Source organism: Pezoporus flaviventris, unplaced genomic scaffold (genome assembly GCF_033815535.1).
Source record: "Pezoporus flaviventris isolate CSIRO_AGI_PZ_B2104156 unplaced genomic scaffold, CSIRO_AGI_Pfla_v1 ptg000015l, whole genome shotgun sequence".
In the NCBI taxonomy this organism is placed as follows: domain Eukaryota; kingdom Metazoa; phylum Chordata; class Aves; order Psittaciformes; family Psittacidae; genus Pezoporus; species Pezoporus flaviventris.
Window position 1 is genome coordinate 27,444,422 of NW_026892563.1, and position 26,830 is coordinate 27,471,251.

The 26,830-nt window shown below is 42.4% G+C and overlaps 2 protein-coding genes across 7 annotated transcripts in view; one reads left to right on the top strand and one right to left on the bottom strand.

The window, feature by feature from the left end:
* TFG (trafficking from ER to golgi regulator) overlaps positions 1-15,762 on the top strand; it is a 33,173-nt gene extending 17,411 nt beyond the window's left edge. For 5 of the 6 annotated variants that reach the window (XM_061453907.1, XM_061453901.1, XM_061453906.1 and 2 more), the window contains 5 exons: positions 2,850-2,996; positions 4,313-4,480; positions 6,468-6,608; positions 12,706-12,795; positions 15,001-15,762. In XM_061453907.1, coding sequence (XP_061309891.1) covers positions 2,850-2,996; positions 4,313-4,480; positions 6,468-6,608; positions 12,706-12,795; positions 15,001-15,371 — 917 coding nt within the window. In that variant the 3' untranslated portion in view covers positions 15,372-15,762. The remainder of the gene's footprint in view (positions 1-2,849; positions 2,997-4,312; positions 4,481-6,467; positions 6,609-12,705; positions 12,796-15,000) is intronic. The other variant, XM_061453905.1, reaches the window with a different exon arrangement.
* A 1,988-nt stretch (positions 15,763-17,750) lies between these two features.
* The window catches only part of ABI3BP (ABI family member 3 binding protein), a 159,309-nt gene continuing 150,229 nt past the window's right edge, over positions 17,751-26,830 (bottom strand). Inside the window, 4 exon segments of the mRNA XM_061453908.1 lie at positions 17,751-17,891; positions 20,352-20,465; positions 24,238-24,399; positions 25,394-25,423. Coding sequence (XP_061309892.1) covers positions 17,776-17,891; positions 20,352-20,465; positions 24,238-24,399; positions 25,394-25,423 — 422 coding nt within the window. The 3' untranslated portion in view covers positions 17,751-17,775.

Genomic DNA, 26,830 nt, shown 5'->3' on the forward strand with positions numbered 1-26,830 from the left:
TCCATCACCTTTCCAGGGATAGAGGTAAGGCTGACCGGTCTATAATTACCCGGGTCCTCCTTCTTGCCCTTCTTATAGACTGGTGTGACATTTGCCATCCTCCAATCCTCAGGCACCTCACCTGTTTCACACGACTTACCAAAGATGATGGAGAGTGGCTCAGCAGTAACCTCCACCAGCTCTCTCAGCACCCGCAGGTGTTTTCCATCCGGACCCATCGATTTATAGATGTCCAGATTACTTAACTGATCTCTAACTCAATCCTCATCTACCAAAGCAAACTCCTCCTTTATCCTGACTCCTTCCGGGGCTATAGGAATCTGGGTCCCCCAGGGAGAGTCTGCAGGAGTAAAGACAGAGGCAAAGAAGGCATTCAACACCTCTGCCTTCTTTATATCCTCTGTCTCCAGGGCACCCACCTTATTCAGCAGTGGGCCTATACTGCTTCTTGTGTTAGTTTTATTTGCTGTGTATTTGAAGAAGCCCTTTCTATTGTCCTTGACCCGACTGGCCGGATTAAGTTCCAAGGAGGCCTTAGCTGTCCTAACTGCTTCCCTGCATCCTCTAACAGCTGTCCTGTATTCCTCCCAAGTGGCCAGCCCCTCCTTCCATAATCCATAGATTCTCTTTTTCTGTATGAGTTTGCCCAGCAGTTCCTTGTTTAACCATGCTGGTCTCCTGGCTCCCCTACTTGACTTCTTACTCATTGGGACACTCTGATCCTGAGCTTTGAAGAAGTGGTCCTTGAATGCTGACCAACTATCTTGAGCCCCTTTACTGCCTAGTACCCTTTGCCATGATACTTCCCTTAGCAATTGATTGAAGAGGCCAAAGTTTGCCCTTCGGAAATCCAGAAACGTGGCCTTGCTAGTATTCTATTCCTCCCACACAAGATCCTAAACTTCACCATCTCTTGGTCACTGCAGCCCAGGCTGCCATTGACTGTCACTACTTCAACCAGACCCTCCTTGTTGGTGAGTACCAGATCCAGCAGCACTCCTCTCCTAGTTGGTTTGTCCACCATTTGCATTAAGAAGTTATCATCAATGCACTGGAGGAACCTCCTAGACTGTGAATGACTGGCTGTGTAAGTCTTCCAGCAAATATCCGGGTAGTTAAAATCCCCCATAAGGACCAAGGCATGTAGTCATGAGGCTGCTTTCAGTTGCCTGTAGAAAGCCTCATCAACTCCTTCATCCTGATCAGGAGGTCTATAATAGACCCCCACAACTCTGCCACCTGTACCAGCCTGTCCCTTAATTCGCACCCACAGACTTTCCACTTGGTCCTCATCTGCCCCTGGACAGAACTCAATACATTCTAGTCGCTCTTTCACATAAAGAGCAACTCCACCACCTCGCTTTGCTGATCTGTCTTTCCTAAAAAGGACATAGCCATCCATAACCACATTCCAGTCATGTGAGCTGTCCCACCATGTCTCTGTAATTGCCACCAGGTCATAACCTTTAGACCGCACACAGACTTCTAACTCCTCCTATTTATTCCCCATGCTGTGTGCATTGGTGTACAGGCATTTCAGGGAGCGAACAGAGCACGCTAGTGGCACCCTTGGAAGGCGGGAGGCCTTCTGGTATTCATTCATACTAGAACATTGCCCCACTAGTTCAGACCCAGCTACAACCCCCTTGCACTTCGAATCTAACCTAGAGCTCTGTGAGTGAGCTCTACTAACTCTTGCCCAGGTACACCCTTTTTCCCCTGCAGGACAGGGTTTAAACAACTACCCTTTCCCTCAAATGAAACAATAGATTGAGAGTTCTCCCTAGTCTGCCATTCTTCAAGCCCTAGCGTGTTTCTCTTGGGCTTGTCCCCAACAGGCCCAGTTATCTCCCCTTCCCCCTTCCTACCTAGTTTAAAGCCCTGTCAGTGAGCCCTGCTAACTCCTGCCCCAGAAACCTTCTCCGCCTCTGGGACTGATGAATCTCACCTGCCACCAGCAAACCAGGTGTCTCATATAGCAGCCTATGATTGAAAAACCCAAACCCCTGCCTTTGGCACCAGTCCTGTAGCCATACATTAATCTGCAGTCTCTTCCTATTTATCTCTTCACCTTTGCTTGTAACAGGTATGGAGGCAAACAACACTTGCGCTCCAGACCCTCTAACCAGCTGTCCCAAGGCCCTGAAGTCTCTCTTCATTGCCCTTGCCCTGCTTGTAATAATTTCATCACTGCCAACCATAATACAGACATAGTGTTTTTTTTCTTAATGTTATTTTCCATGTTAACCCCACTCTAGCATTTGTGATGTTTTCTTCACAGGTGCGTGAGAAATCTAAGATGACAGTCATTCTGCAGTGTTACTAGTCCACTGCTAAAAACTAACATTAATTGCTTAAAGCTGAATAGACTTCAATATTTATCTGTCAGCCTTTGTATAAAATAGTCCTTTATTTTCAAGCTACTATTGGTAAATTAGCATATAGTTCCAAGGAATAGCAAGCAGCTATTGGACACTGACCTTATTCATGAACTGCAGCAGTTGTGTTTACCTTAATTCTAAAGGCACTTTCTAAAGGGACAGCTTTCCACAACCAAGTATGATATTTGTATTGGTCAGGGTATGTTCCTGGAAATGAGGAAACAATGCAGAAGACTTTACTCTGCAGTTCTGGTACTGGGGATTATGTTGAACTGAGATAATATTAAAGGAACTGTAAACTCCAGAATGAGTTCAATCTGTGTTGACTAAACTTTAAAGTTTGTCACTTTAAACTCCACGGAGGATGATGATGCTACAAGCAAGTAAAAGTTGGGATTTTTAATTTTTTTTTAACTGGATTTCAAAATATTACTGCAGACTTAAATTTATCTAATTGCTGTTTTGCAGTGAATGGACAACCAAGACCCCTAGAATCTAATCAGGTGAAACACCTGCGTCGAGAGCTGATAGAACTTCGCAATAAAGTCAATCGTTTACTGGACTGTTTAGAACCACCAGCTGAACCAGGCCTTTCCACTAACCTGCCTGACAGTGGTAGGTAGCCTGGCAAAGCATTGTTTGGTTTGATTTGCAGAGTTGGGTGCTGTTTAACAAAGTAAAAAATGGAGTCTTGAATATTGGTTGTGATAATTTGTAGTTGTTGCTTGATGGTTCAGAACATAATTTTTAATGCTTTCTATTTGAGAGACAGAATTTTTATACAAATTACCTGGAGTAAAACACTAAGCTAATTTGGGAATAAAACTAAAGTCTTGAGTTTCTGTGCTGTGTATGAAAAGGCTTTAACTAACACTTTTGAGTCACAACATTTTGAGAGACCTTTGAGCTGAATTAATAGCTTGTTCCTGAATAGTTCTTGCTCCCAGCTTAGCACTCCCAGTGCTTACTCTGGGCTAGCTGTGGTGCTTATCTTGTCATGTTGCTGAGAGAGTTTGATTCACTAAAACAGTAAAAAGTGAATTCAGCGAAAATTATGTCTACTTTCTTTGCCAGGTTAGGAAATTGAATCCACGTATTTTGAGCTCATAGCTGTCTCAGGGTAAGGAGCACAAGTGTGTAGGTAGGGATGGGAAAGGCTTATCGGGAGAGAGCAGAATGGGAAAGGATTCTCCCAGTTACGAGGCGCTGATCTCCTAGCTTAGGGATGTTGTACTGTAAAAACTGTACCTCTGTGTGCTTAGCTACAGATTCTGGGTAATCTGGGCACAGAAAATAATCACACAAAGTCGTGGAGTACAGCATTCTGAGTAAAGAGGCAAATCAAGAACTCCAACCTTTCTTTTAGGAAATGCTGCTTTTGTATTTTAGAGTGTAAACAAAGCTAGCCAGTCTAAACCCTGTCTGCACTTGTTTTTAAGAGAAAAAGTGGCACCTGCTATGTAAGAGGTTTCTGAGTGCTTCACTGCTAGCCGTACAATTGCAAAATGTTAAATTTTACCTGTCAGTTTAGAAAGAATTCAGGGAGAAGGGGACAGAAGAAAAACAGCTTCCTATAATAAACTGGAACCTATACTATAAGTTATCTTAATTTTGAATTCTCTGTAGGCAGGATGTACCACAACAATACGTTTGAAGCAGAAAACTTGTATCTTTGAATTGAGAGTGATACAAGATACTCCGCAGTGTCAGTGTATCTTCAAGTAACTGTGTAATGAAACTTAAACTCTCTGATTCAGCACATTTTGAGATACAACACTGATTCATCACTGTTTTATTAACATAAGAATTTCAAAAGTTAAAATATTCCTCACCCCCCCAAACTATGCAATTCAAAGTTGCTGTAGTACAGTGCATACATATGATTGTATTTCAGATCTTGGGAATTAATAATGGGGCATTTTGTTTTGTAGATGCTGTAGATGGCAGGGAAGAAAAGCCTGCTGCTGCTGACTCTAGTGTTAAGCCATCTACTCAAGTCATAGCAGCAAGCATGTCTGCATTTGATCCGCTGAAGAACCAGGATGAAATCAGCAAGAATGTCATGTCAGCATTTGGCTTGACAGATGATCAGGTGTCAGGTAAGAATATGTCTTACAAAAAGGAAAGCAAAACCTGTTTGTAATCAGTGACTCGAATCTTGATTTGTAACAAAGCATTTTATTTTGGATATATTGAGCTGTCTTCAGTATTTGCTATTTCTTCTCAGAATTCCAAAACTTGGTATGTTAAGGTGTTATAAATGTGTTTGCTCACTTTTGTATAGGAAATGTTGAAATACTGCTTTTGTTTTTAGCAGTGTGCTTTAGCTTGGAGTAGAAAATGGCTTACTTATTTTACTAAAAACATATAAATACTTATTTAAATTTATTGTGTAGACTAATTTAACTGGTATCTGCCAGTGATAAGAAAAGAGTATCCACTGCTCTGCTTTGGGTTTGACCTTACAGTTCATTTTCTTGGCTTGTGTTTTGCTGTGTGGGTCAGTTGGAATGTTTTGTATGACCCTGCCTTTTCTCTGTTCCATTTCAAAAGTAAATAGTGTTCACTTCTTTACTGTTAACAAAAAGGAATGGTATACTTGTCTGAACTGTATTTATTCTTGAAGAGCTGCATGGCTGCTGGCCTTACCTAGTAGTAGAATGCTAAACATAGAAAAACTGATTATACTAAACAATGCAGTCAAGACAGGATAACTGAAGTTAAAAAAGCAATGTAGAATATAATTGGGAGTGATGCAGAATATAGAGAAGTGATTTTTCACAGAATCTGGGGGTCTGGCAAAGTTCAGTGTAGCATTGAAACCTGAAGATAAAACTGCTTTTAGCTAATGGGATGTACTCTCAACTTTAGGGCAAGTAAATTTTATGTGATGTATGAAGTGACAATGCAGGTGGGTAAAGGAATAGCAACTGGAGCTTTTTTCTGCAGTATAGCTGCCTTGGCAAAAGTGTGTGGTGGTAGGAAAGGAACTGCACTGTGTGATTGCAGCTGTGCAGGATCCAAAGTTGTACCCACAGACAGAGTGGCTGTCTTCAAGTTGGAGTACTGGTCTGTGGATCAGGCCTATTGTATGATGTTCCTCCATGGCATGTATTTTGTATTGTCACAACACAGTTATTTCACAAACCAGGTAAAGGTTTGATGTTTTTTGATAACTTACACTGGGTTGTCTCTGAACAATGAAGTGATGGAGTACAGCATTCAGTACAACTAGCGTAAAACTGGAGCTTACTGTTGAAGGAGTGGTTTTGTCTTGTTATAAAGCCTCAGTGTCACTTCATGCTTCAATCACAGCTTCAATGTTTATGTGTCTCCATAAATTTTTCTGATTGAGTGGGCTTGACCATGCTTCAAATGTACAAAGAGCTTCGCAGAGGATTAAGCAGGATATAAGAAATCCCGTTTCTAAAGCTATAATCCTGCAGTTATGTATATAAAGGCAAAACCAGAAGTAGGCAGATTTGATTCCTTTTCTCCCTGATAAGGGTACCATGAAAACACAATTAATGGCTTCTTAAAAGTGAACTTGTAGCAGTTCTAATGCTTGTGCTTAACTTTAGGCATGTATTTTAAAGTAGCATCTCATAGGTAGCATTCATATAGCTAGGAGCTGGGAAGATCTGTGTGGACCACAGTAAAACTCTAGTGCATTTGAACAGTTTCACACAGCCTTTCACCTTTGGTCCAGATGAGAAAGAATAGGTACGTAGGTGCATGTGCTGTCCAAACATAGCAAGTCTTCAGTGGACATATGCAAGGTTAATGCCTGAAGCAGTGGAAGAAGCATGTTATGGAGGGGTTTATCCCGCAGATGGGTCAGGTTTCTTGGAAAGATGAAATCTGAGTTGTCTAAAGACAGGTTGAAAATTCCCCCCCATATATTCACAGGAGAGTTTAGGTTTTGCAAATATATGTGCAGTTCTAGCTTGGGTGTGACTCTCAGATGGAAATCTATGGAAAACTGAAAAAAAGTTAAAAACTTTGCAAAGGAATGGTCTTGTGCCAGAGTTTTTTAATTCAAACTCTGTTAGTTTGAAGTGCTGTACATTGTCCTTGCTCCTCTAGGACCACCCAGTGCCCCTGCAGAAGAGAGATCGGGAACACCGGACAGCATTGCTTCTTCCTCTTCTGCAGCCCACCCACCTGGGGTTCAGACACACCAGCCACCCTACCCTGGCACACAGCCACAGACTGGTCAGGTGGAAGGTAAGGATCATGTTTTCTGCTGTGTAACGCATGAATGATGGTGTCTGAATCTGAGGGATCAGCAGTTATAACTTCGTATTAGCAGCCCAAAGTCAATATCAAACTACAAAATCATCTGTTCCAATCGGCAGAAAAGCTTTTTTCCTGAAGTGCTGTTCAGCATAGAAACAGCAGATGGAGCAACAGCTTTATGTAAAGGTAGGTGATGTGAGGCGAAGAGGATTTTCGTGGTACTGTTTTCTGCTTGTATCTGTGCTTACTTTACTGTAAGTCAGATTTATATAGGCTGCACAATACAGCTGAAGATCGTAGGTCCTGTCATGCTCTGTGTGCTGAATGAAGCTTTTACTCAGCTAAGTTTGTTGGCTTGCCTTCTGTGAATTAAAAATGTTGTTTACTCTTAATTTCTGTCTAACAAACCAGAGCCACTATTTCATTGCTTCTTTATTATGTACAGCTCTGGGCTAGTCAGGTTAAAGCTTGTGACTGTCTCACTGCTTTATAGTTTTTCTGTGTAACCCTTGAGAGCCTCAGCTGGCTCTCCTTTAAGGCTTAAGGTTTTAACTCTGGTGTGCAGATTCCTTTATACTATGCCCTTTTACACTTTTTTTTTTTTCTTCTAAAAATAAACCTGTTCAGAGGTTTGCAATGTTTGGGCATCATTGTTCTACTGATCTTTCTGAAGAGCACTTAGCCTTCAGGTCCGCATAGTTTTGGAGGAAACTGTCTGTGTAATGACTTTGGTATTTCTACCTCAGTATGAAGTACAATGTAAAGTTGTTTCTGTGCTAGTGTAGAAACAAGTTGCAGCCCTTTGATGCTTTCTGTACTGAGATAATGCTGAGACACTTGAGAGGCATTACTGAGGAGGATCACGGTATCCACAGTCACTTGGAATGTGTTGGCTGAAGGGCACTGTAACATTCTGACATTGTTGCAGAGCATTTGAACAATTCTTAGTTACAGATAATATTTAAGCAGGCATGAATGCTGTTGGTTGCAGTAAAGCTTATAAAACACTTATTTTGCTGCTTTCAGCTTTTGTGGTTTTTTTTTCCTTTTTTTTTTTTCCTTGCTTCTGTATAAATTATTCAGGTGATATGAAGAAACATCAAGAGACGTCTTTGTAGCTTAAAGATACAGTTCTTCTGTCAGTAACAAGAAAACTTAATATTAAAAAAATATATGCCCTCAGTTACTGAACTTGCATTTTATGAATTTAGTCTTTTTACTTCCGTACAGTAACGTACGAGGTTTTAACTGTCGATGTTAAACTAGACTGAAACAAATGAAATGCTCTAAAGCACTACCAGCACTAGGTTGGAATCCTGACTGGCTGCTAGCAGCAGGGAAGGGAAAAAATACTTGTTTCAGCAGAACTCACCGTACTTGGGAAAGAAGTTGTCAAGGCTCATGTTTCAGAGTAGATATAATGATTTTCTGAACTTGGGTTGAGGAAAGTAGAGTGCTTTTTTTTTTTTTTTCTGTTTGTATTTTTAAACACTGAACTGTGCTATGCCTTTGCCCAAGTCCTTTTTTATTTTTAGGTAAACGTACAACTGCAATAATTGTGAAGGTTTTGGTCTGCAGCTTATGCAGTCCTTATTATTGCCACTGAATACGTTAAGTATTGATTAGATTCACACTATGAATAAAATAGGTTCGGTTCTTGAAGAGATCAGAAGTCATTATTGCACTTTGTTCATTAGCAATACTAGTGGCAGGGCTTATGCTGTGCCTTTATGTGCATGGTAAATACTGGTCTCTTACCAAAGTTGTGTAATATGTGTGTAATTATCAACCTGAGATTTGATTTTTAATTAACTAAGTTGCTTTTACCCAAAGTGTAAAGACTTTACTTTGAAACAGGGAGTAGCTTTCCATACTTCACTGATAGCACCACAGTCCAGTGGTAATTTGGGGACCTGTGCTGTCCCATGAGAACCAGTGCAGGACCATGGCCCAGACAGATCTTTGGCTAAGTTTTGATGGTCAGGTTTTCAGCAGGATGGTCTGGTTTTCAACAGAACATGTTCTTGTTATAAACTAGTTTTAAAATACTAGTTCACTTCTGAAAAACCCAAAATACCCCAAGCTGTGCTTCTGCCCCATCTTCCCAGTGTTTGCTGAGGAAACTTCAAGAGAAAAAGGAGGCTTACGAAAGGTGGAAGCAAGGACAGGCAGCCTGGGAAAAACACAGGGATGTTGTCTGGGGAGCTAGGGACCAGGTTAGGAAACCTAAGGCCCAGTTAGAATTAAACTTGGCTAAGGATGTGACAGATAACAGGAAGGGATTCTGTAGTTACATTGCAAATAAAAGACAGACTAGTGACAATGTGGGCCTTCTTCGGAAGCTATCAGGAGAACTGGCTACCCTGGATTTGGAGCAGGCTGGGGTTCTTAATGACTTCTTTGCCTCAGTCTTCACTGGCAAATGCTCTGACCACACCACCCAAGCCTAGGAAGGGAGACGCAGGGACTGTGAGAATGAAGGCCATAGGCCTACTATAGGAGAGCATCTGGTTCAAGACCATCTTAAGAACCTGAATGTGCACAAGTCCATGGGACCTGATGAAATCCATCCACAGGTCCTGAAGGAGCCGGCAAATGAAGTTGCTAAGCCATCATATTTGAAAAACCATGGCAGTCAGGTGAAGTTCCTGATGACTGGAAAAAGGGAAATACAACCCCCATTTTCAAGAAGGAGAAAATGGATGACCCAGGGAACTACAGCCCAGTCAGTTTCATGTCCGTGCCTGGCAAAATCTTGGAGCAGATTCTCCTGGAAGGCATGCTAAGGCACATGAAAATCAACAAGGTACTTGGTGACAGCCAGCATGGCTTCACTAAGGGGAAATCCTGCCTGACCAATTTGGTGGCCTTCTATGATGGGGCTGCAGAACTGTTGGACAGGGGTAGTGCAGTTGATGTTACCCACCTAAACTTGTGTAAAGCGTTCGACACTGTCCCGCATGACATCCTTGTCTCTATATTGGAGAGACATCAATTTGATAGATGGACCACTTGGTGGATAAAGAGCTGACTGGATGGCCACACGCAAAGAGTTGTGGCTCGATGTCCAGCTGGAGACCAGTAACGAGTGGTGTTCCTCAGGGATTGGTGTTGGGACCGGTCTTGTTCAACATCTTTGTCAGTGACATGGACAGTGGGATTGAGTGCGCCCTCAGCAAGTTTGCCAATGACACCAAGCTGTGTGGTTTGGTTGATACCCTGGAGGGAAGGAATGCCATCCAGAAGGACCTTGACTCTCTTGTGAGGTGGGCTAATGCCAACCTCATGAAGTTTAACCGTGTCAACTGCAAGCTCCTACACCTGGGTCGGAGCAATCTAAGGCACAGCTACAGGTTGGGAAGAGAAGAAATTCAGAGCAGCCCTGCAGAGAAGGACTTGGGAATGTTGGTCGAGGAGAAGCTTAATATGAGCCAGTGGTGTGAGCTCGCAGCCCAGAAAGCCAACTGTAATCAAAAGGAGCATGACCAGCAGGTCGAAGGAGGTAATCCTGCCCCTCTACTCTGCTCTTGTGAGACCTCACTTGGAGTATGGTGTGCAGTTGTGGTGTCCTCAACATAAAAAGGACATGGAACTGTTGGAACAAGTCCAGAGGAGGGCCATGAGGATGATGAGGGGACTGGAGCACCTCCTGTATGAAGACAGGCTGAGAAAGTTGGGGCTGTTCAGCCTGGAAAAGGCTGTGTGGAGACCTCATAGCAGCCTTCCAGTATCTGAAGGGGGCCTATAGGGATGCTGGGGAAGGACTCTTCATTAGGGACTGTAGTGATAGGACAAGGGGTAACGGGTTAAAACTTAAACAGGGGAAGTTTAGATTGGATGTAAGGAAGAAGTTCTTTAAGGGTGTTGAGGCACTGGAATGAGTTGCCCAAGGAAGTTGTGAATGCTCCATCCCTGGCAGTGTTCAAGACCAGGTTGGACAGAGCCTTGGATGACATGGTTTTAGTGTGAGGTGTCCCTGCCCACAGCAGGGGGGTTGGAACTAGAGAATCTTAAGGTCCTTTCCAACCCTAACTATTTTATGATTCTATGATTCTGTTTTGAGGATACAAGTAAAAAGGTGATGCCCATCATGTGACAATCATTTTGGTTATTCCAGGGATTCTTTTTTTTTTAATGGCATTTTGGCAAATAGATGATACTGAAAAAGACATTTCAGCGTAGTGCTGTCTCATCCTGCATGCCTGTGCTTTTGTACCACTAAATACGCTCACTGAACAGAACCAGTTCTGTACAGATGTGAATGCTTTTTTAGTGTTTGCTGAAATGGGTGCGAAGTTCGTTCTTGTAAGCACTTCATGATCTCTAGGGAAGAGAATATTGTGTGAATACACCTATTTGTCTTTTTTTCTGAATCAGGCTAAAACGGCTGTTTCAGTGCACAGGAACAATGGTAAATGCTGGCAGGTCCTTGACTGCAGTTAAGCGCTGCTTAAGTACAAAACCAGACACTGATGCTGTAGCTCATCTTGGCTTCAGAGTAGAACTCCAGTGAGAGGGGAAAACTCTGTATTTAAGCACCAACTGGATCCCTGACTGCCGTCATGGCTGTAACAATGACGCTGGGACAATTCTCTGGTCCTCACTAAAGCTTCTACCCTGGTGAAGACAGGCAGCCTTCCCAGGTTTGGAAAAGCTCCCTGCTGTGACAGAGTGTTAGAGCAGGGCTGTCTTTCACAGCACTTTACTCGGAGAGTCCAGCAGGTGCCAGTGTGGTCATTGCCTTAGCCTGTAGGTAACCTGAGACAGGCAGCCTCTTGCTGCTTCTCCCAGAACGTCCTCTTCACAGCTGAGTTTAAGCAACAGAAAACATGCTTTCTGAGTCTCTCATTCTTAATTATCAAGCTAACAGGCTTAAATTCTTTCAAGCCTTGTGTTTAGCACTCTCTTCATCACACAATAGCTACATACCAAATAATATTTTGATCACTTTAGTGTGAATGTAAGATACCGTTGATAGGAGTCAATCTGCATATCACCGTTGCTTTCAAGCTGCAAGTAAGGCAGAGGAAAAAAAGAAACACAGAGTTCTTTTAAAGCAGTGTGCATAGGGTCTGGGAGGACTTGGAGCAGAGCTGAGTTGCATTTGTCTTGGTGCAGTTTAGAAGATAGGCTTTACAGTGTATTTATACCCATGCTGCTTTTTGCAGAATGAATAGCAGTAGAGTAATTCTTGAAGTTGCTAGAGTAATGGTGAAGTTTCCATGTCTGCTCCAGCTCAGCGAAGCTTTAATTGTGACAGATAATTGCTTTTGTTCTGTGACTGTTCCTGTTAACTAAATTGAAAAAGGGCAGAAGCATAAAGCCTGAACAAGGCCTATAGGTGAAGTCTGAACCAATATTCTGCCTCTTCTCGCCAAGAAGTTCGGAGCAGTGAGTTTAGGAAAACTTCACACTGAATTGGAATACCCAAGCTTAAGAATGATCTTTATTTCGGCTTTAGGGTGTATGCCCTAGCTCTCTTTACGAAAACCTGGCTTACAGCAAGTCAGATACTGAGAGACCAGTGACTTATCTGGAAGATGTGGTCAGAATAAATAATATACTACTCTGCTTCTAGTGCTTCGATGCAGAAATGGTCTTAAAAATCTAATATAAACAGACAATCCAAGGACATGTTAAACTTTTGAAGTACTTTAATTTACCATGCAAGTTCTGGAGCAGTTATCCAGATGCTCAAAGAGTCCTCCTCTGTTACCCACTAGAGTAGCGCTGATTAAGATGCATGTCTTCTGGCATCTTCTGAACATGTGAAATGGTCTCATGTGCTGAATTAGAACTATTTATTCAGTTGGAGATAGACAAGCAGCATTTAATTTTTAGAACAACATGGTTCAGAAGCTAAAATCTGTAGATGGATTTCAGTTGGTAACTGCTACAGCTAACACTCAGGTGGAACACGTATATTCAAACTTCACCCACCATGTTCAGGTTTCTTGAAAAGACATTTTTACATGTTGTAAGAGAGTTTGTTTCTGTGATTTTGAGTTGTTAGGATGTTGTTCATTGTGTGTTTGTAACATAGCTAGGGTGCTGGCCTTCAACTAAATACGTTTTTAATCCATAGGTCAGATGTATCAGCAGTACCAACAGCCTGGTTACCCTGCCCAGCAGCCGCAGGCTCAGCCTCAGCAGCAGTATGGTATGCAGTACCCAGGTAAGCAGCTTGCTCAGTTCCTGAGCCTGGGGCAGATCAGGATGCTGAGAAGCCACAGTACCCCTGGTTCTGACGGGAACTGGCACAATTCAGAAACCACTAGAAGAGAACACCGTAGCTGTCTATATTTTTTAATACACGTTTGGAGTTGCGGTGTCTATCCTACTTGGTTGTGACCCAGAGCAGACTTCATTATTAATCAGCAGAATGTGTTGTTAGAAAGGTAGGCAAAATTAATCACCTGAAGTATGAACCATTGTCAGGATTAACTTCTGCAGTCTTGGGATTCTGGCAAGTGACTGAAAGATCTTAATTTAGCTAACTTAAATACCATAGGTATATAAAGATGGCCCTTGTTTCTTGCATCTAGAATGATCTTCATGTACAAAATCTAGCAGGTTGAACACTGATTATAGCTGTCATTAACTCCTTAGCTATTATAAGTACTGTAAATTTCTGAGAAACTTTCAGGTGATAGGCTTTTTAGTTGTTGATTTTGCTGATGCCTCAGGTAAAGCTGCCAGTAGACTTTTAGCAGCAGTACTAAAAACTTTTGGTACACTGGTGGTTTATGTACAGTCAAATACGAAATTTTTGAATTTATTTATGAAGAAATTCCATTTCTTCATAAATTCCATTTCTTCTTTTCCATTTATGAAGCAATTCCATTTCTTCTTATGAAGAAATTCCATTTCTTCATAAAGAAATATATTCACTTATTTTGGATAGAAGAACCCTAGAAAACTTGGAACTGAAGGTTTAGGCCCCCACCCTTGTTCCTGTGCACTGTGTGAGAGCAGATTAATTTGGGTCTCTAAATGGTACCTTGTTCCCTGCAGATTTCTTGCCCCCTGCCCCCCCATGTATAATTAGAAGACAGTGACAGACTTTGTGAAGTGTAATTAGGAGGTAGCAAGCCTGTTGGAAGTAGAAGGGTCTGTCTGACGTTCTTTAGACTTAAAAACTGTGAGGGGGTAGTTTCCATCTGGTTTCTAGTCATATTCTACCATCACGCAATCTATTTTTTTTACTGGAGAAGTTCCTGTGAAAGCTGTAGTGCAGGGTGAGATTCTGCATTCTAACCTACGTCATCCTCACCTAAGAATGAAACACCACCATGACTGATCTCAGTGCCTCTGCTTCTCGTAACTTAGTTCTCAGTGAACTTGATCTTTCAGAAACAGCCTTTTTCCTTTGGAGGACGTAGCGACAGCAGCCTTTGGAGATCTTGCCTCAAAGGGTTTCTTGTTTGTTTTGCTGTTGTTCCCCTGAGTATTGTCTCCTTTGAAACCCCTGTTCCCCGAGAATGGGATCTATTCCCAACTCTTGTACATCTACCAGGAACAAAGTGGCAATTTACTCATGATAGTAAAAACAGACCCTTCAGAGGTTTGTCTCATGAGTAAATGTTGATCTGGGTTTCAAGGTGAGTTTATTTACTCCAGTGCATTGTTCAGTCCTTACTCTTTCTGTTCAGGGCTGTGCACTCTTAATAATTTGTGTGTCTGGTGTTTAATGCTGACAGGATTCCAGTCACTGGAGAGGTTTCATTGCAAGTAGCTGCAGGTGTGTTTCATGGTGGATGAAAGTAGCTGTTACTTTGTAAAAGCAGCTGTGTCATTTTGAAGCTTTCAATAAGGGAAATTTCCTCTGGGAAGCTGCTTTTATACATAAAAATCAAATTTGGGACTTGATGGACATGTTTAAATGGAAGTTCTGTGCTGAAGTATTGTGTTCTGCACAGCTTTCTCATATTGAGCTCTAAAGAACTGAAAAACACACATGATTTGATCAAAGGCATGACTTAAATTTACACCCTGACAATTTTTTCATGACAGAATAGTTTTGAGTTTTTATTTGGGGGAAAGGTTGCATTTTGTCTCATTTGCTAATGACAGCTTTTATTTTTCATGTGATGTGATGGTAAAATACTATTTGTTGGGGTTTTAATTTCTTGTCAGTCATGAGAAAACCGTTTTGTAGTGACTGTTTTCAGTGTTGCTGTGCTGCCAGGGTAGGGTCCTGACAACCAGGCAGTGTGCTTATGTGCAAGGCAGGAACAATTGCAGTTGCTTCTTGGTTTGCCCTCCCTGTGCTTCCTGCGTTGTTTTGTGTTTGTCACTGTAAACAAGTGGAAAACAAAAGCTCTTTCTGCTAGTGCCGCGGTTCGCTGCGCTCTCACCACTTTGCTCTTTGCCTTTTCAGCAGGCTACAGCCAGTCGCAGCCCCCCTCGCAGCAAGCCCAGCAGTTCCCGGCCTACACCCAGCCTGCGACCGCGACTGCGGCTCCGGCCCCGGCTGCCGCCGCCTTCCCGAGCCCGGCGCAGCAGGTGCCGCCGGCGGCACCGGCGGCGCAGTTCGCGGGGGGTGGTTACCCGCCGCAGGCATACGGCTCTGCGCCGCCTGCACAGCCCAGCCCTTATGGCGGCGGCGGCCCCGGCTCCCAGGCAGCGGCCGGCACCTACCAGCCGCGGCCCGGCTTCAGCCCCTCGCCCAGTGGGCCCAACCCCTACGCCCGCAGCCGGCCGCCCTTCGGCCCCCAGGGCTATGCCCAGCCTGGACCTGGCTACCGGTAAGGAGGTACTGGCCTGGGCAGCTGTAACTCCATCCTGAGCTACTCCAGGTATTTCAACTGAGGTTCCAAAACTGTAACAAGGCAAAACTGTAGCTGTTAATTCAGTTCTGCTGGGGGAGGGGAATGACCAATCTTTTCTGCTTCAAATTGTACCTGCTTCCTCATTTAATTTGGGGCTGGGTGGTTTTGAGGAAACACTTCCTAAGTGTCTGTAAAGTGATTGACATTCTAGCTTGCCTTTTGTGAAGGACAGGAACAGTAGCCCACTTACCAGGCTTGGTTTTACTAATACCATGATGTACTAAATTAGATTGATTCTGGAGGTAAAACTAGATGTATTATAAATTGTAATGCTCACATGGAAAACTAATAAAACCCCTGAATCTATTAAATGCCTGGTCTTGATTTGAGAGCTGAGAATGCTGAACACCGTAACTGGGCGCATGGTGGATCTGCAGCCACCAAGGTGAAGATCAGGCATGCCCAGGTTGGTAGGGGAAGAGACAAGAGTTTTAGGTGTGTAAATGGAGAAGGGGTTGTCCATAGAGCCTGCTCTTGCAGAGATTATGCAGCAGTAGGTGGTTTTGTTCTGTCTGCTGTTCCTAACTGCCATGTAGCCCTCGTACCAAATGAGTAGGAACCAATGCACATCTTAAAGCCCCATATCAATTTTGCTTTTAACAGGAGCAGGGGAGAACTGCTTTACTGCTTGAAAATTTAGGCCAAATACATATTTTTAAAACAGAACTCTTAAAAATGAACAACTTTCCACAGGTTCTTTGCCGCTCAGAAAAATCTGAGAATGCCATTCTAGTGACTTGATGTGGAGCCAAGAAAAAGCAGATCAAGAGCTGTAGCAGTTTCAGTGGCACATGCGACAGCAGAGGGCAAAGCATTCTCCCAGCTAATATTTTCCATCTTATGGATTCTAGGAATACATAAAACTAAGCAGGAAATCTAAAAACCAAAACTGGAGTAAGCTGCTTGAACTCTCATAAAGACAACTTAGGAATTAAGGAGTGAATAAATTTCCTTCCTTGAGGACCTCCCTGTTCCCCTGTAAGCTGCACCTCCTGCTGTTTATGCTCTCCTCAGCCCTAATGCCTATGGGGCTGGTCACACCAGTCCAGAACAAACTGCTTGCTGAAGTAAACAGCATTTGCCACAGGAGCTAGTATTTCTTTTCATGGAAAACTCTGAAGAAAACCACTTGATTAAAAAATACTTTATTAGGAGTACAGTGTACCTGCAATGTACTTTATAAGGCATTTTCTATAAATGACTATTTCTACTATATATATATCTGGCTGTTCCTGTTCATATTTTTCAAATACTTTAGTAATGTTGTGAATAACACCTTTAGAAAAACCTACATCTCTTTAGTTCATAAATGGTCAAGCAGTACAAGTAGCTTTGGGAGAGGTTTTAATTAACTGTAAGGCAGTTTTAAAGTTAAGTTATCACTATTTCCCCTTTGTCCCCAGTGAACACTTTCTTGTTTTAAATAAACCGATTATGCTGTAACAACAATAGCTTATTATTTTCCCATTTCATCTCTCTTTCCAAGCCCCCTGTATGTACACTTAGCTTTTGAGCCAGGAAGTCTCAGCCTCCAAAAACTACACTCCTACGAAAAGCTGGAGCCTTGAGGGGCATGTTTGTCACTCTCTGTCCATAAGTACCTGCCTGCTTTCAGGTAGCCCAACCACCCATTGCAGTCCAGCTCTGCAGCAAGGGGCTGAATGTGCTCTGCTGCTGGAGCTGGAGCCTTCGAAAAACCCACTAACCTGATGATGCAAAGCTGCATGTAGAGCAATCTCCCTCTTGTGTGCTGGCAGGAGTATAAACTGTTTGTATAACAGGTAAAGAGACAGCGATTCAAGTTTACTGGTTGCAGGATATTAACAATTGTAGTGTCTTCTCTATGACAGATCCATCTGGACAGGGAGCTTATGGCACTTGTGTTGTAGAAGACCAATGGATACTTAAGAACTAAAGCACGTTGTGTTCCATGACCAACTCTGCCATAACTGTGCCTTAAACATTTATTGCAACATTGTGATAAATAATATACACACCGTATCTTTTAAAATACCATATAAACCATACCTCAGGAATAGGGAGCCAGCTTCCCTACACAGTATCCTACAACATGGCCCTAGCCTGGCTGGAATTTATTTTTTAAATCTAAAACCAGGTCTGTAAAACTGGATAACTACATACAGTAAGCAGCCTACGCTATTACACAATTAATGTAGTATTGGCATTAGACTCATATAAACCCTTGCACATCAGCAAACTCAACTGCAGTGCCAGGTGTACTGTGGACATTGCCATCTCTGAGCCCATGCTGGGCAGAGGCGGGTGGGAAGTGGCTAGGCCTTGTTTCCACGTTCACGTAGCATCTACCATTTCCCAGGAATCGATGTTCCACACTCATACCAGCGAACATAGTTAATGTCGGTCTCTCCACCAATTTTTCCAAATTTGACAGGTTCCTGACGGACGGCCCTGAAAAATCCTACAACAGAGAACAGGGTTGGGTTTGCATAGAGCCTTCACAGGACAACTTCCTTTGATTACGCTGTGATGTCCGTGTGCAGCTCAAGTAAGGGCTACACTAGGCCCTGAGCTGTTAGCTTGCGTGCCACACACAGCACTGTGCTGCCCCTGCACGGAGGGCACGCTGGCATTTTCCACCGAACTCCCAACACAAGCAGCAGCCCTTGGGATGTCTGCAGTGCAGGAGAGGTGAAACCTCCCTCCCTTTGAGGACCCAGCACTCACCCATGGGTGGTGCTAGCAGGGCTGGGCCAAGACTCCTGCCTTAGTTTCCCCTTGGCTGCAGCTGCTGGTGGCTTCTCTAAACAAGAGATGGTTCTTCCTCACAAAGTTATAATGATTGAATGGTTCCCACTGCAGCAGCCTTGACACTGCAGTAAACCTAAATAAAACCTGACAGCTCGGGATATTTCACACTATCTCCCCATCCCCAGGTGAAAGAAATGCTACATATTCCAACTGTTCCATATGACAATTCACATGCTTGCCAGTCAAATGGTTAAAGTGAGGCATTAGTGCTGAACTTAACCTGATCATCAGGAATGTGTGTGTGGCTAAAGCATGCACCTGTGCTCACACACACACAAGTGACTGTTCTGCCACTAATACACAACAGTAGTCATCATTCACCCTGCACTTTGGGCAAATGGGTGTAGTTAGTTCCAGTTTGAACAGAGCTCGTCTTGCTGCAGCCAGGGAGGAACCCCACAACAACAATCTGTTCTTTCCTCTGTCCAGTTCATTGACTAGAAGACACGCTATGGCAGAAATAGGGTTTCTGTTGGTTGTTTTGTTGGCTTTTTTGCTTAGGCTTTTTTTTTTTTCTTTGTCTCTACAAAATTAATGTAGCTGATGAATTCACTCAATAAATCCAGTTGCAGAAAACAAATCGGTTTTAAATGTCTGGCGCAGATTCACTTAAATTAAAAAAAAAAAGCTTAAAAGACATTTTAGATTGGATTCAGACAATCCCTTACAACAAAGAAAGCACCTTTACAAATGGGCAACAGTGATGGGGAAAGGAAAAGCAAAGCCCTCTTAAATAAAAAAAAAAACACCCCCCCCCCCCCCCCCCCCCCCAGTAAAAAATCCCATGAGCAAACGCCCTTAAGCTCATTTACCTAACTCTCTTCAGGAAAACTTGTGAGAGATTTTGGCACTTTGGTCTCCCTCATCTAAGTCAGCACATTCCTGTACTTCCATAAGGTGCTTTATAAATCATAGAATCAGCTGAGTGGAAAAGTCCTTTTAGATCATGAAGTCCAACCATTACCCCAGCACTGCCAAGACCACCCACTAAGCCATGTCACTGAGGGCTTCATCAAAATGGTTTTTGAACACTTCCAGGGACAGTGCTTCTGTCACTTACCTGGGCAGCCTGTTCCAATGCCTGATCACCCTCTCGGTGAACAAATTTTTCTAAATATCCAGTCTAAACCTCCCCTGGCACAGCTTGAGGCCATTACCTCTTGTCCTGTCACTTGTTACTTGGGAGAAGAGACCAGCTACCTCCTTGCTATATTCTCTTTTCAGGTAGGCTTAGAGACCGATAAGGTCCCCCCTGAGCCTCCTTTTCTCCAGAATAAAGAAATTCAGATCCTTCAGCAGTTGCTCATAAGACTTGAAGCACTACCTTCAGGATGAAGCACTGCCTTCAGGAAGGTTTGGACAACACACTGATACCATACCAAAAACCGTTCTATCTTCCTTGGTAAAATACTCCCTGACACACTCAGCCATGCACATCAATGCTGCCTGTGTCCGTGCCCCCTCAAGGGCATGGAACCCTTCACAGCAGCATTGCTGCCAGCAAGCAAGGCAGGCACTCAGCTGACAGAAGGACAATCTTACGGTTTAGCCTCAGCAACATGTGAACCATAGCCATAGGCATGGGGCAGGCTGCATTTAGGACATCCAGTCCCATGCTCAGTCAGACCAGGCTGGAATTCTAGGCACTTGGTTCAAATGAGTGCACACAGAATTACTGCAGTGTGAATTATGTTTTCCAGTAATAACCTTTTGGTGTTTAATTAAGACTAAACAAAGCTGTTTAATGCCCAGCTGCTGATTTACTGCACTTTAAATCAACCTTACTAGTTTGAACATAACACTTCATGCCTCTCTGCAAACACAAATTTGTGGTTGGATTTAAGTATGTAACACCAGCTGTGAATAATCTGTTGGCATGTTTGAGACAGGCGGAAGGCTGTTTACTACCTGACAGAACCTGAGTCATAACCGTCTTTTGATAAGTCATTGTTCATCTTCAAAAGCCCCTCAAGCCTGTTCTGCCTGCAAAGCCAGTTCTCCCTTTACATCACCCGCCCTGGCAGTGGGCATTGCATCCACCGCAGGAAAAAGAAACATGCAAACAAAGGAATTGTCAAGGGTTGCTACACAGAGAGGCATAAGGAATTACCGTCTTTGACCGGCAGATCTTCTTGCTGTCCTGTCCTTCCATCTAAGAATGAGTCTACAAACTGACAGTGATCTTCTCCATGGCCCCGCTGGTCTCCTATGTTATAAAATTTTCCTGAAAGCAAACAAGCAGCAATGTTCAGTGAGGGCTATTTCCAACAACCACCGGAGGCCATGGGCTGTGAAATTTGCTCCGTGGGGAAACCAAGGTGAATGCTACGATTCTTTTCCTCCCAGGATCTGTAGCTGTAATTTGAATATTATGTGCATACTCCAAGTACAGTGCTCTTGGCTATAGAGAAAAGTGCCTAATTCATGGCCAAAACCTATACCTGAATGCATTTTTTCCCCACCTTACATTTCATACAGTAAGCAAAATTCTGTTATTACCTAGAACCTCATCCTGATACTACCAAAAATAAGGTGAGTTTTGCTAGTGATTTCAACATAAGGCAGATTTGGTTCCTTTCACAGAGCCCCCAGTACCTTCAAGGATGTTTTTGTGTCACCTCATAAGACACCCAAGCCTGTTTTATAAATCATCACATTTTTACAACATGTATGTGCAAGTGATAGCCTTTAAGGAATATATGACCCCAGTATAGTAACTGCTATCCAGAACATGAAGTGTGCCCTTGTATTTATTTGCAGGATTGCTTAACTTGACTGCAACTGAGTAGAAAACAAGGTCTCAAATGCCACATGGAGCATGTGCTGATATTGTGGGCTGTGCTTACCCTGTTAACAAGAGCACAGTGAAGGAATTCTGACGGAGGTGTTTTTACTTAACTGATTTGGTTTGCTGGACATTAGTAATAACTTAGTTCAGAAGATGGAGGAATTGATGCTACACTCTCTTTCCAAGCCCTGGCAGGAAATACTCTCAGATAAATGTACCTTTTTCTCTAAACTCCTTTCATAGCACTTCTTACTACGTTCAGCCTTTGGCTGTGAGGTTGAAAGGAAATGTGAGAGCCTTTAGATACAGGCTCAGTACTCAAGTGTGAGCTAAGCAGGAAGTCCAGTTAGATGCTGGGCGTCTTGAATCTGCGCCAGTCTGGCCATTTGAGGGATGGTGAGATGGCTTATGTTACTGCTCCCTAAGGTGCAATTAATAAAGTAGCAGACTACCAATAAACGTTCTTTTTCTCATATTATTTTTTTTATCTGATCAGTGCTTTGCCAAGAATCCTCACCTCCAGCTGATGGTGTCTGTGCACACAGTTCTTCCCTAGCTTTAGAAAATTATTTATGACTATCCAGTTCTGGCTGCAGGCATGTTTTTTTCCATAGGAGAACTGGTCAGAGGGAGTTCCTTTCAGCAATTCTTTGGTTTGAATTGCTGCCCAAACCAGCATTTTTTTTTCCATGGCGTTGAAGGTCACACTTAGAATTTTTTTTCCTCCCCTTAATAAATACTTTTTTCTTTAGGTGGCCTGCTTTTCTGAAATGCCTGCACTGACTGCTCTGGAGGACTGTTAAATGAGGTCAGCAGTAGATGCTGGTTTATAGAACAGTCCTGGCATGTGTAGCATAGATCAGTTTTTTCTTCATGAGACTGAATAAACCAGATATTTTTATGGCTAACACAAGAGCCATAACTTTCAGATATGCACACACTCTCCTGGCCCACAGCGTAACCTATGCATAATTCCAACAATTTCTATACATAAATTAGCAGTGTTCTCAGTAAATTTTTACTTCCCAACTCTTTCCATAATAAAGGAACACACTTAAAAATATTTAGCTGACAAATGGCTGGATTTATCTTTCTCATCTGGGGTTAGCAATTCCAGCATAAAGTAAATTTTTCTTTTTTTTTCCAGTGTTCCCATATGGGTGGTCTTAAGAAAATTAGTTACCATCTTTGTTTTATACATTATGAATTCTGCAACTGTAGACATAGAAATATATGCTAAAACCAGTTTGCAGTGATATGGTTGTTGGCTGCCTTGTAGAACAGCATCTGCACAATGCACCCAAAGTTCAAGATCACTGTGCTGCTTAAACAGCAAAGCTCCAGAAGGTATTTTCAGCATATGGTGGAACTGGGGACCTCAGCGCAGCCCCTCACTGCTGGCTGGCACTGGCAGGATTTCATCCTCTGGCCGTGGGGGCATGGTGAGATGAGGTATGACAGCGAAGCACATCTGAACAGAGTCTGGCTTCAAGCTGGAAACTTCCTCACTCACATACAGAGGCCCATGCCATGGCAGTCTCACTTAAGAAATGGGGGGATGGGACAGGACGCTTTCCTTCATCATAAATATTTCAGTTATTTCAACGACTGTTGACAACTGGTCAGCACTGGTTGTAACAACTCAAGGGCAAGAACCAGGCTTAGCAAGTATAACGAATACAATGTGGCTGCCATAATCTTTCTCCAGCAAGTTAAGTCACCACCCTTCCAGCAAGAACAAAAACAATCTGATGAAAATGGGAAAATGGGCTCCTAATACATTGAACTTTTCTTCTAAGAGTGAAGTAGCTTTCACTGCAGTGTTACCTCACTGATTTGGGGCTAAAATTGAGTCCTGCTAGATTAGCACTGCTATTTCCTCTACTGGCTGGTTTTGTGATACGCTGTGCCTCAGTGCCAGTGTTTGTCATTTGATCACGGTTAGTACAGCAACAGCTGAATGAATAATCTCTCTGTTCAAAACAGTTGCTTTTATTCACATAACTGCCAAGGTATTGTTTATGTATGAGGTATTGTACTTGCTTTCCTTCCTTGTCTGCTCATGGGAGCATGGTAGCAGGTTCAAGGCCGTACAGCTTAAAATTGTATTGGCATGGGCTGCCCTACCCTCTCCTGCTCTTTTCTTTCCATGTGTACAGAGAGCAGAGTCCTGCTCCTGTGAAGTGCTGAGCTCCAAGATGGGGCAACTTTGGATTACAAAGTCACAGTTTCTCCTAGTTAATGTAATTCAAAGTAATGAACATACTACCTCTAACTTACACTCAAAAGATATTTCCTGTGCACAGTTACATATACTCCTCCTACTCTGGCTGACATACTATTATTGTTGTGATAGAGTTGTCTATGCAGCTCTGATGAAAGACTGAAGAAAGCCAGGATCTTGGGATGGATTATAAGAAGTTAACATATTTCTAAATATAGGTTGTACAATCTGCATCAGACACAAAGTTCTGCTGAACTATCACCTACCCTGAAAAACACTTTATAGGCTGTCTCCCCAGCTTATACACAGCATATGTCACTTGATTCAGGTCTTAAAGACATCACACTCCAGTGACTTCAGACACTGAACAAAACTTGAGAAGATAAGGCCAGGAGGCTGCTGTTAGTAATTCAACAGAAGGCGGCAGAGTGGTGGAGCGGAGAAGAGAGAGCTTGTAAGCGAAATATGGAATGTGATAACAAAATAAAAATGTCAACACAGGTCAGTAAACCCTTGTTGACCAGAGTTGCAGCTATTTATTTATAAGTAATGAAGTAACCAGATGTTTATCAAATGGGATAGGAATGACTGAGTTCAGTCCTGGTATCAAATGAGGCCCTAATCCTCTAATTAAGAACTACTCCAGGCTACCCTTTAAATACAAATTTGGCACCTTCACTGGCAGAGATGTGATCTATCTCAATTTTCTGTATGACTGCTGGGATACTAACAGGTATTCAGATGAATAAAATCAAATGACTGTCAGAGAGAAGTAACTCTTGAGTCTGAAAATTCAGTATCAAACACATCAATGATTACTGAGCACAACCAATCTACTGTGCTCATTAGTCTGCCTATGGACCTGATTTAACACACATGATCACAATTCAGTAGAGCTTGTCTATATTAAACCTCTTAGTTCTGGAACCATGATATCTTTAAGAAGCATATCATATGGACAACACTGATTTGAATGTCTCTTACCCGTAAGTGAATCACTGAGGTATATCTTGTATCTCAAAGAGTTACACAGCTGCACACCTACAAACTTCTTATACCAAGTCCTCTTTACGTATTGTTTCCCTTTGCATTCTGAATAGGTGTCTGAATTGAATGGGATTTCAGTCCAGATAGCATCCTTTCCCACTGCAGGAGAAGAAAAAAAGAGGCTGAAGTATGATGCTGCACACAAAATTATGTACAACAAATACATTCAAATAAATAGAAATAGAAGCCTTGAGGGAGCAGAATGCACCATGGCACAAGTCACCTGCATTTTGAACATGAAAGATCTGTCAGGGAAGCATCAAAGGCTGCAGATATGACTGATGCAGTGAACTGCTGCTGCTCTCTGTGTGTGGTGCCAGTTTGGAATAAGCTCATACTAGGACCTTTTTAGGGGGACAGTGACTGTGTGTTGGCAAAACTCATTCACAAGGTTTGTGATACAGTCACTGTTTTTCAGTGTGTTCAAGCCAGGACAGTCAACTTGCAGCAAATTGTATATGATTTAGCAAAAATACACATAAAAATTTGTGTCATGAAGTACATGGAAAGTAATGGGTGTCTCAGTGTTTGTCAAAGTGATGCCCATTACAGATGCAAAAAGCAGCCCAATTTGCTTGAGTGATCTCAGCTTTTCTTCAAAACGTCGCACAAAAGACAGCAAGAGCCTCTTCTAAGTGTCCTGAAGCAGAGCTGGATCAAGCTTTCAGAAGTAGAAAACTTTTCTAAAGCACAATGGCAGATAAATAACATCCTCTGAGTTGTGCTCTGTTAACTCACTTAAAAAGCATGGAGTATCTTACTCATTTTACAGAGCTTTCTTTTGCCTTAGCGACAAGGCTGAGAAAATATGACGCTGTCCTTGGCTCATTTGTGTATATTGGTTTGAAGCCATCCCAGCTGCCATGGAAGCACCACATCACGTCGGCTGTGTTCCGCTCAGGTAAACAAGCAGCCTGGCATGAATTCCTTACCAGGGGTATGGGTGGAAGGAGTGAAATAATGTGCGAATGCTTCTTGATTCCATCACTCATTTAACTGGTGTAGGGCAGCCACCCCCCTCGTAAAATTATGCTATCTTATTTCTGACAAGCTTCCTGATCAGAAGACTCTATACTATACATAAAAGGCTTACTTGAAATTGGCTCGTTCACTCTTGGGTCCGCTGGGGGAAGAAAACAAACATTCAATCAGATGCTGTAAAAAGAACTTTCCCAGTGTTTCAATGGAAAAGCATTGGTAAGTGTTTTTCTACAGCTGACCTAAGCTGTAATTTGTGAAACAGAAAGAGTTTTGGAAGAAAAGTTGATTTTTTGTACCAAATTAAATAAAGGGAATATATTTTTATGTGAAACTACAATATCAATGGGCTTTTAGAAATTTCACCTATGGGACAATACCAGTCAAACACAGTTCTAGTAAAAACAAGAGCTTAAACCCATAACCAGCAAAACCCAATTCTACTGCATCTTTTTTAAAATTTCATTTCCAAAACTTAAAATAATAAAAAGGACCCCTCTGTAATACTTGCCACTCAAAAACTTGGCTATGAAAGCCCAAAAGTGAGAAATGGATGTGTGCAATTAAGAAAAAATAAAACTGACTGCATAATTCGTCCAAGCTAAATAGCAGACAGAACATAAGCCTTGTCATTCCTGAAAACTACACTTGGCACAAACATTTTTTTCAGTTTTAACAATTTAGGATTACAAAGAGTGCATTCACAATTTTTAAGTATGTGTGGCATAGTCTGAACTCCTCCCTGACTAATCCCTTGCTCAGCTAGATCTCCCATCATCAGTGGACTAGATGAGGACTAGATCTAGCACTAGATGAGGACTATAATATTACTACACCTGGCTCAAAATGCAGACTGAAAAAAAAGGCTAAATCTATTTTGTGTTTTATACGATCCTTAAGTACTACCAACCCATAAACACTTCTACACAAAAGATGGTATCATGCTTGTATAAAATCAACAAGTCAACTGTAGTTAGCCTTACTGGGATCTGGAACAGAGAAAGCAAAGGCAGTCTCCAATTCTCACCTCTGAGTCAGATAGGACTTAACTTGGGAACCGCCTACGGTCAAAACAGGCTTGTAGACACCTTTTTAACAGTTTCACAGGTGAGTAAACAGGACAGAAGGGGACATACTGGATCATCAGCTTTTCCCAACTGCTATATCTCAATCCTTATTTTAGCCAAAAGACATCACTATTATACAGCAGCCTTATTGAACAGGTAGCAAAGGTGCCCATAAACACACCAGCCCAAAGAAAAACCTTATGTTCCCCATCCAGAAGTCATTAATGAGTTTGATAGATACAAAAAGGTCAGGAATATTAATCTTAAATGACTGAGTCTTCTCTAAGGAATTAGGCTTCTTCATAATGAGCACCAAACTCTCTGTGCTCGTGTTTGTTTCTCCTGCATTCTGGCCATCTTACATCCTTACACAATACAGCCCTGAATGCAGCTGACCTTCCAGACACTACTGTAATATGTTCAGTAGTAAAATGGCAGTCTGGATATAGTGAAGAGCAAGACCAAATGCACAAAATGAAGCAAGA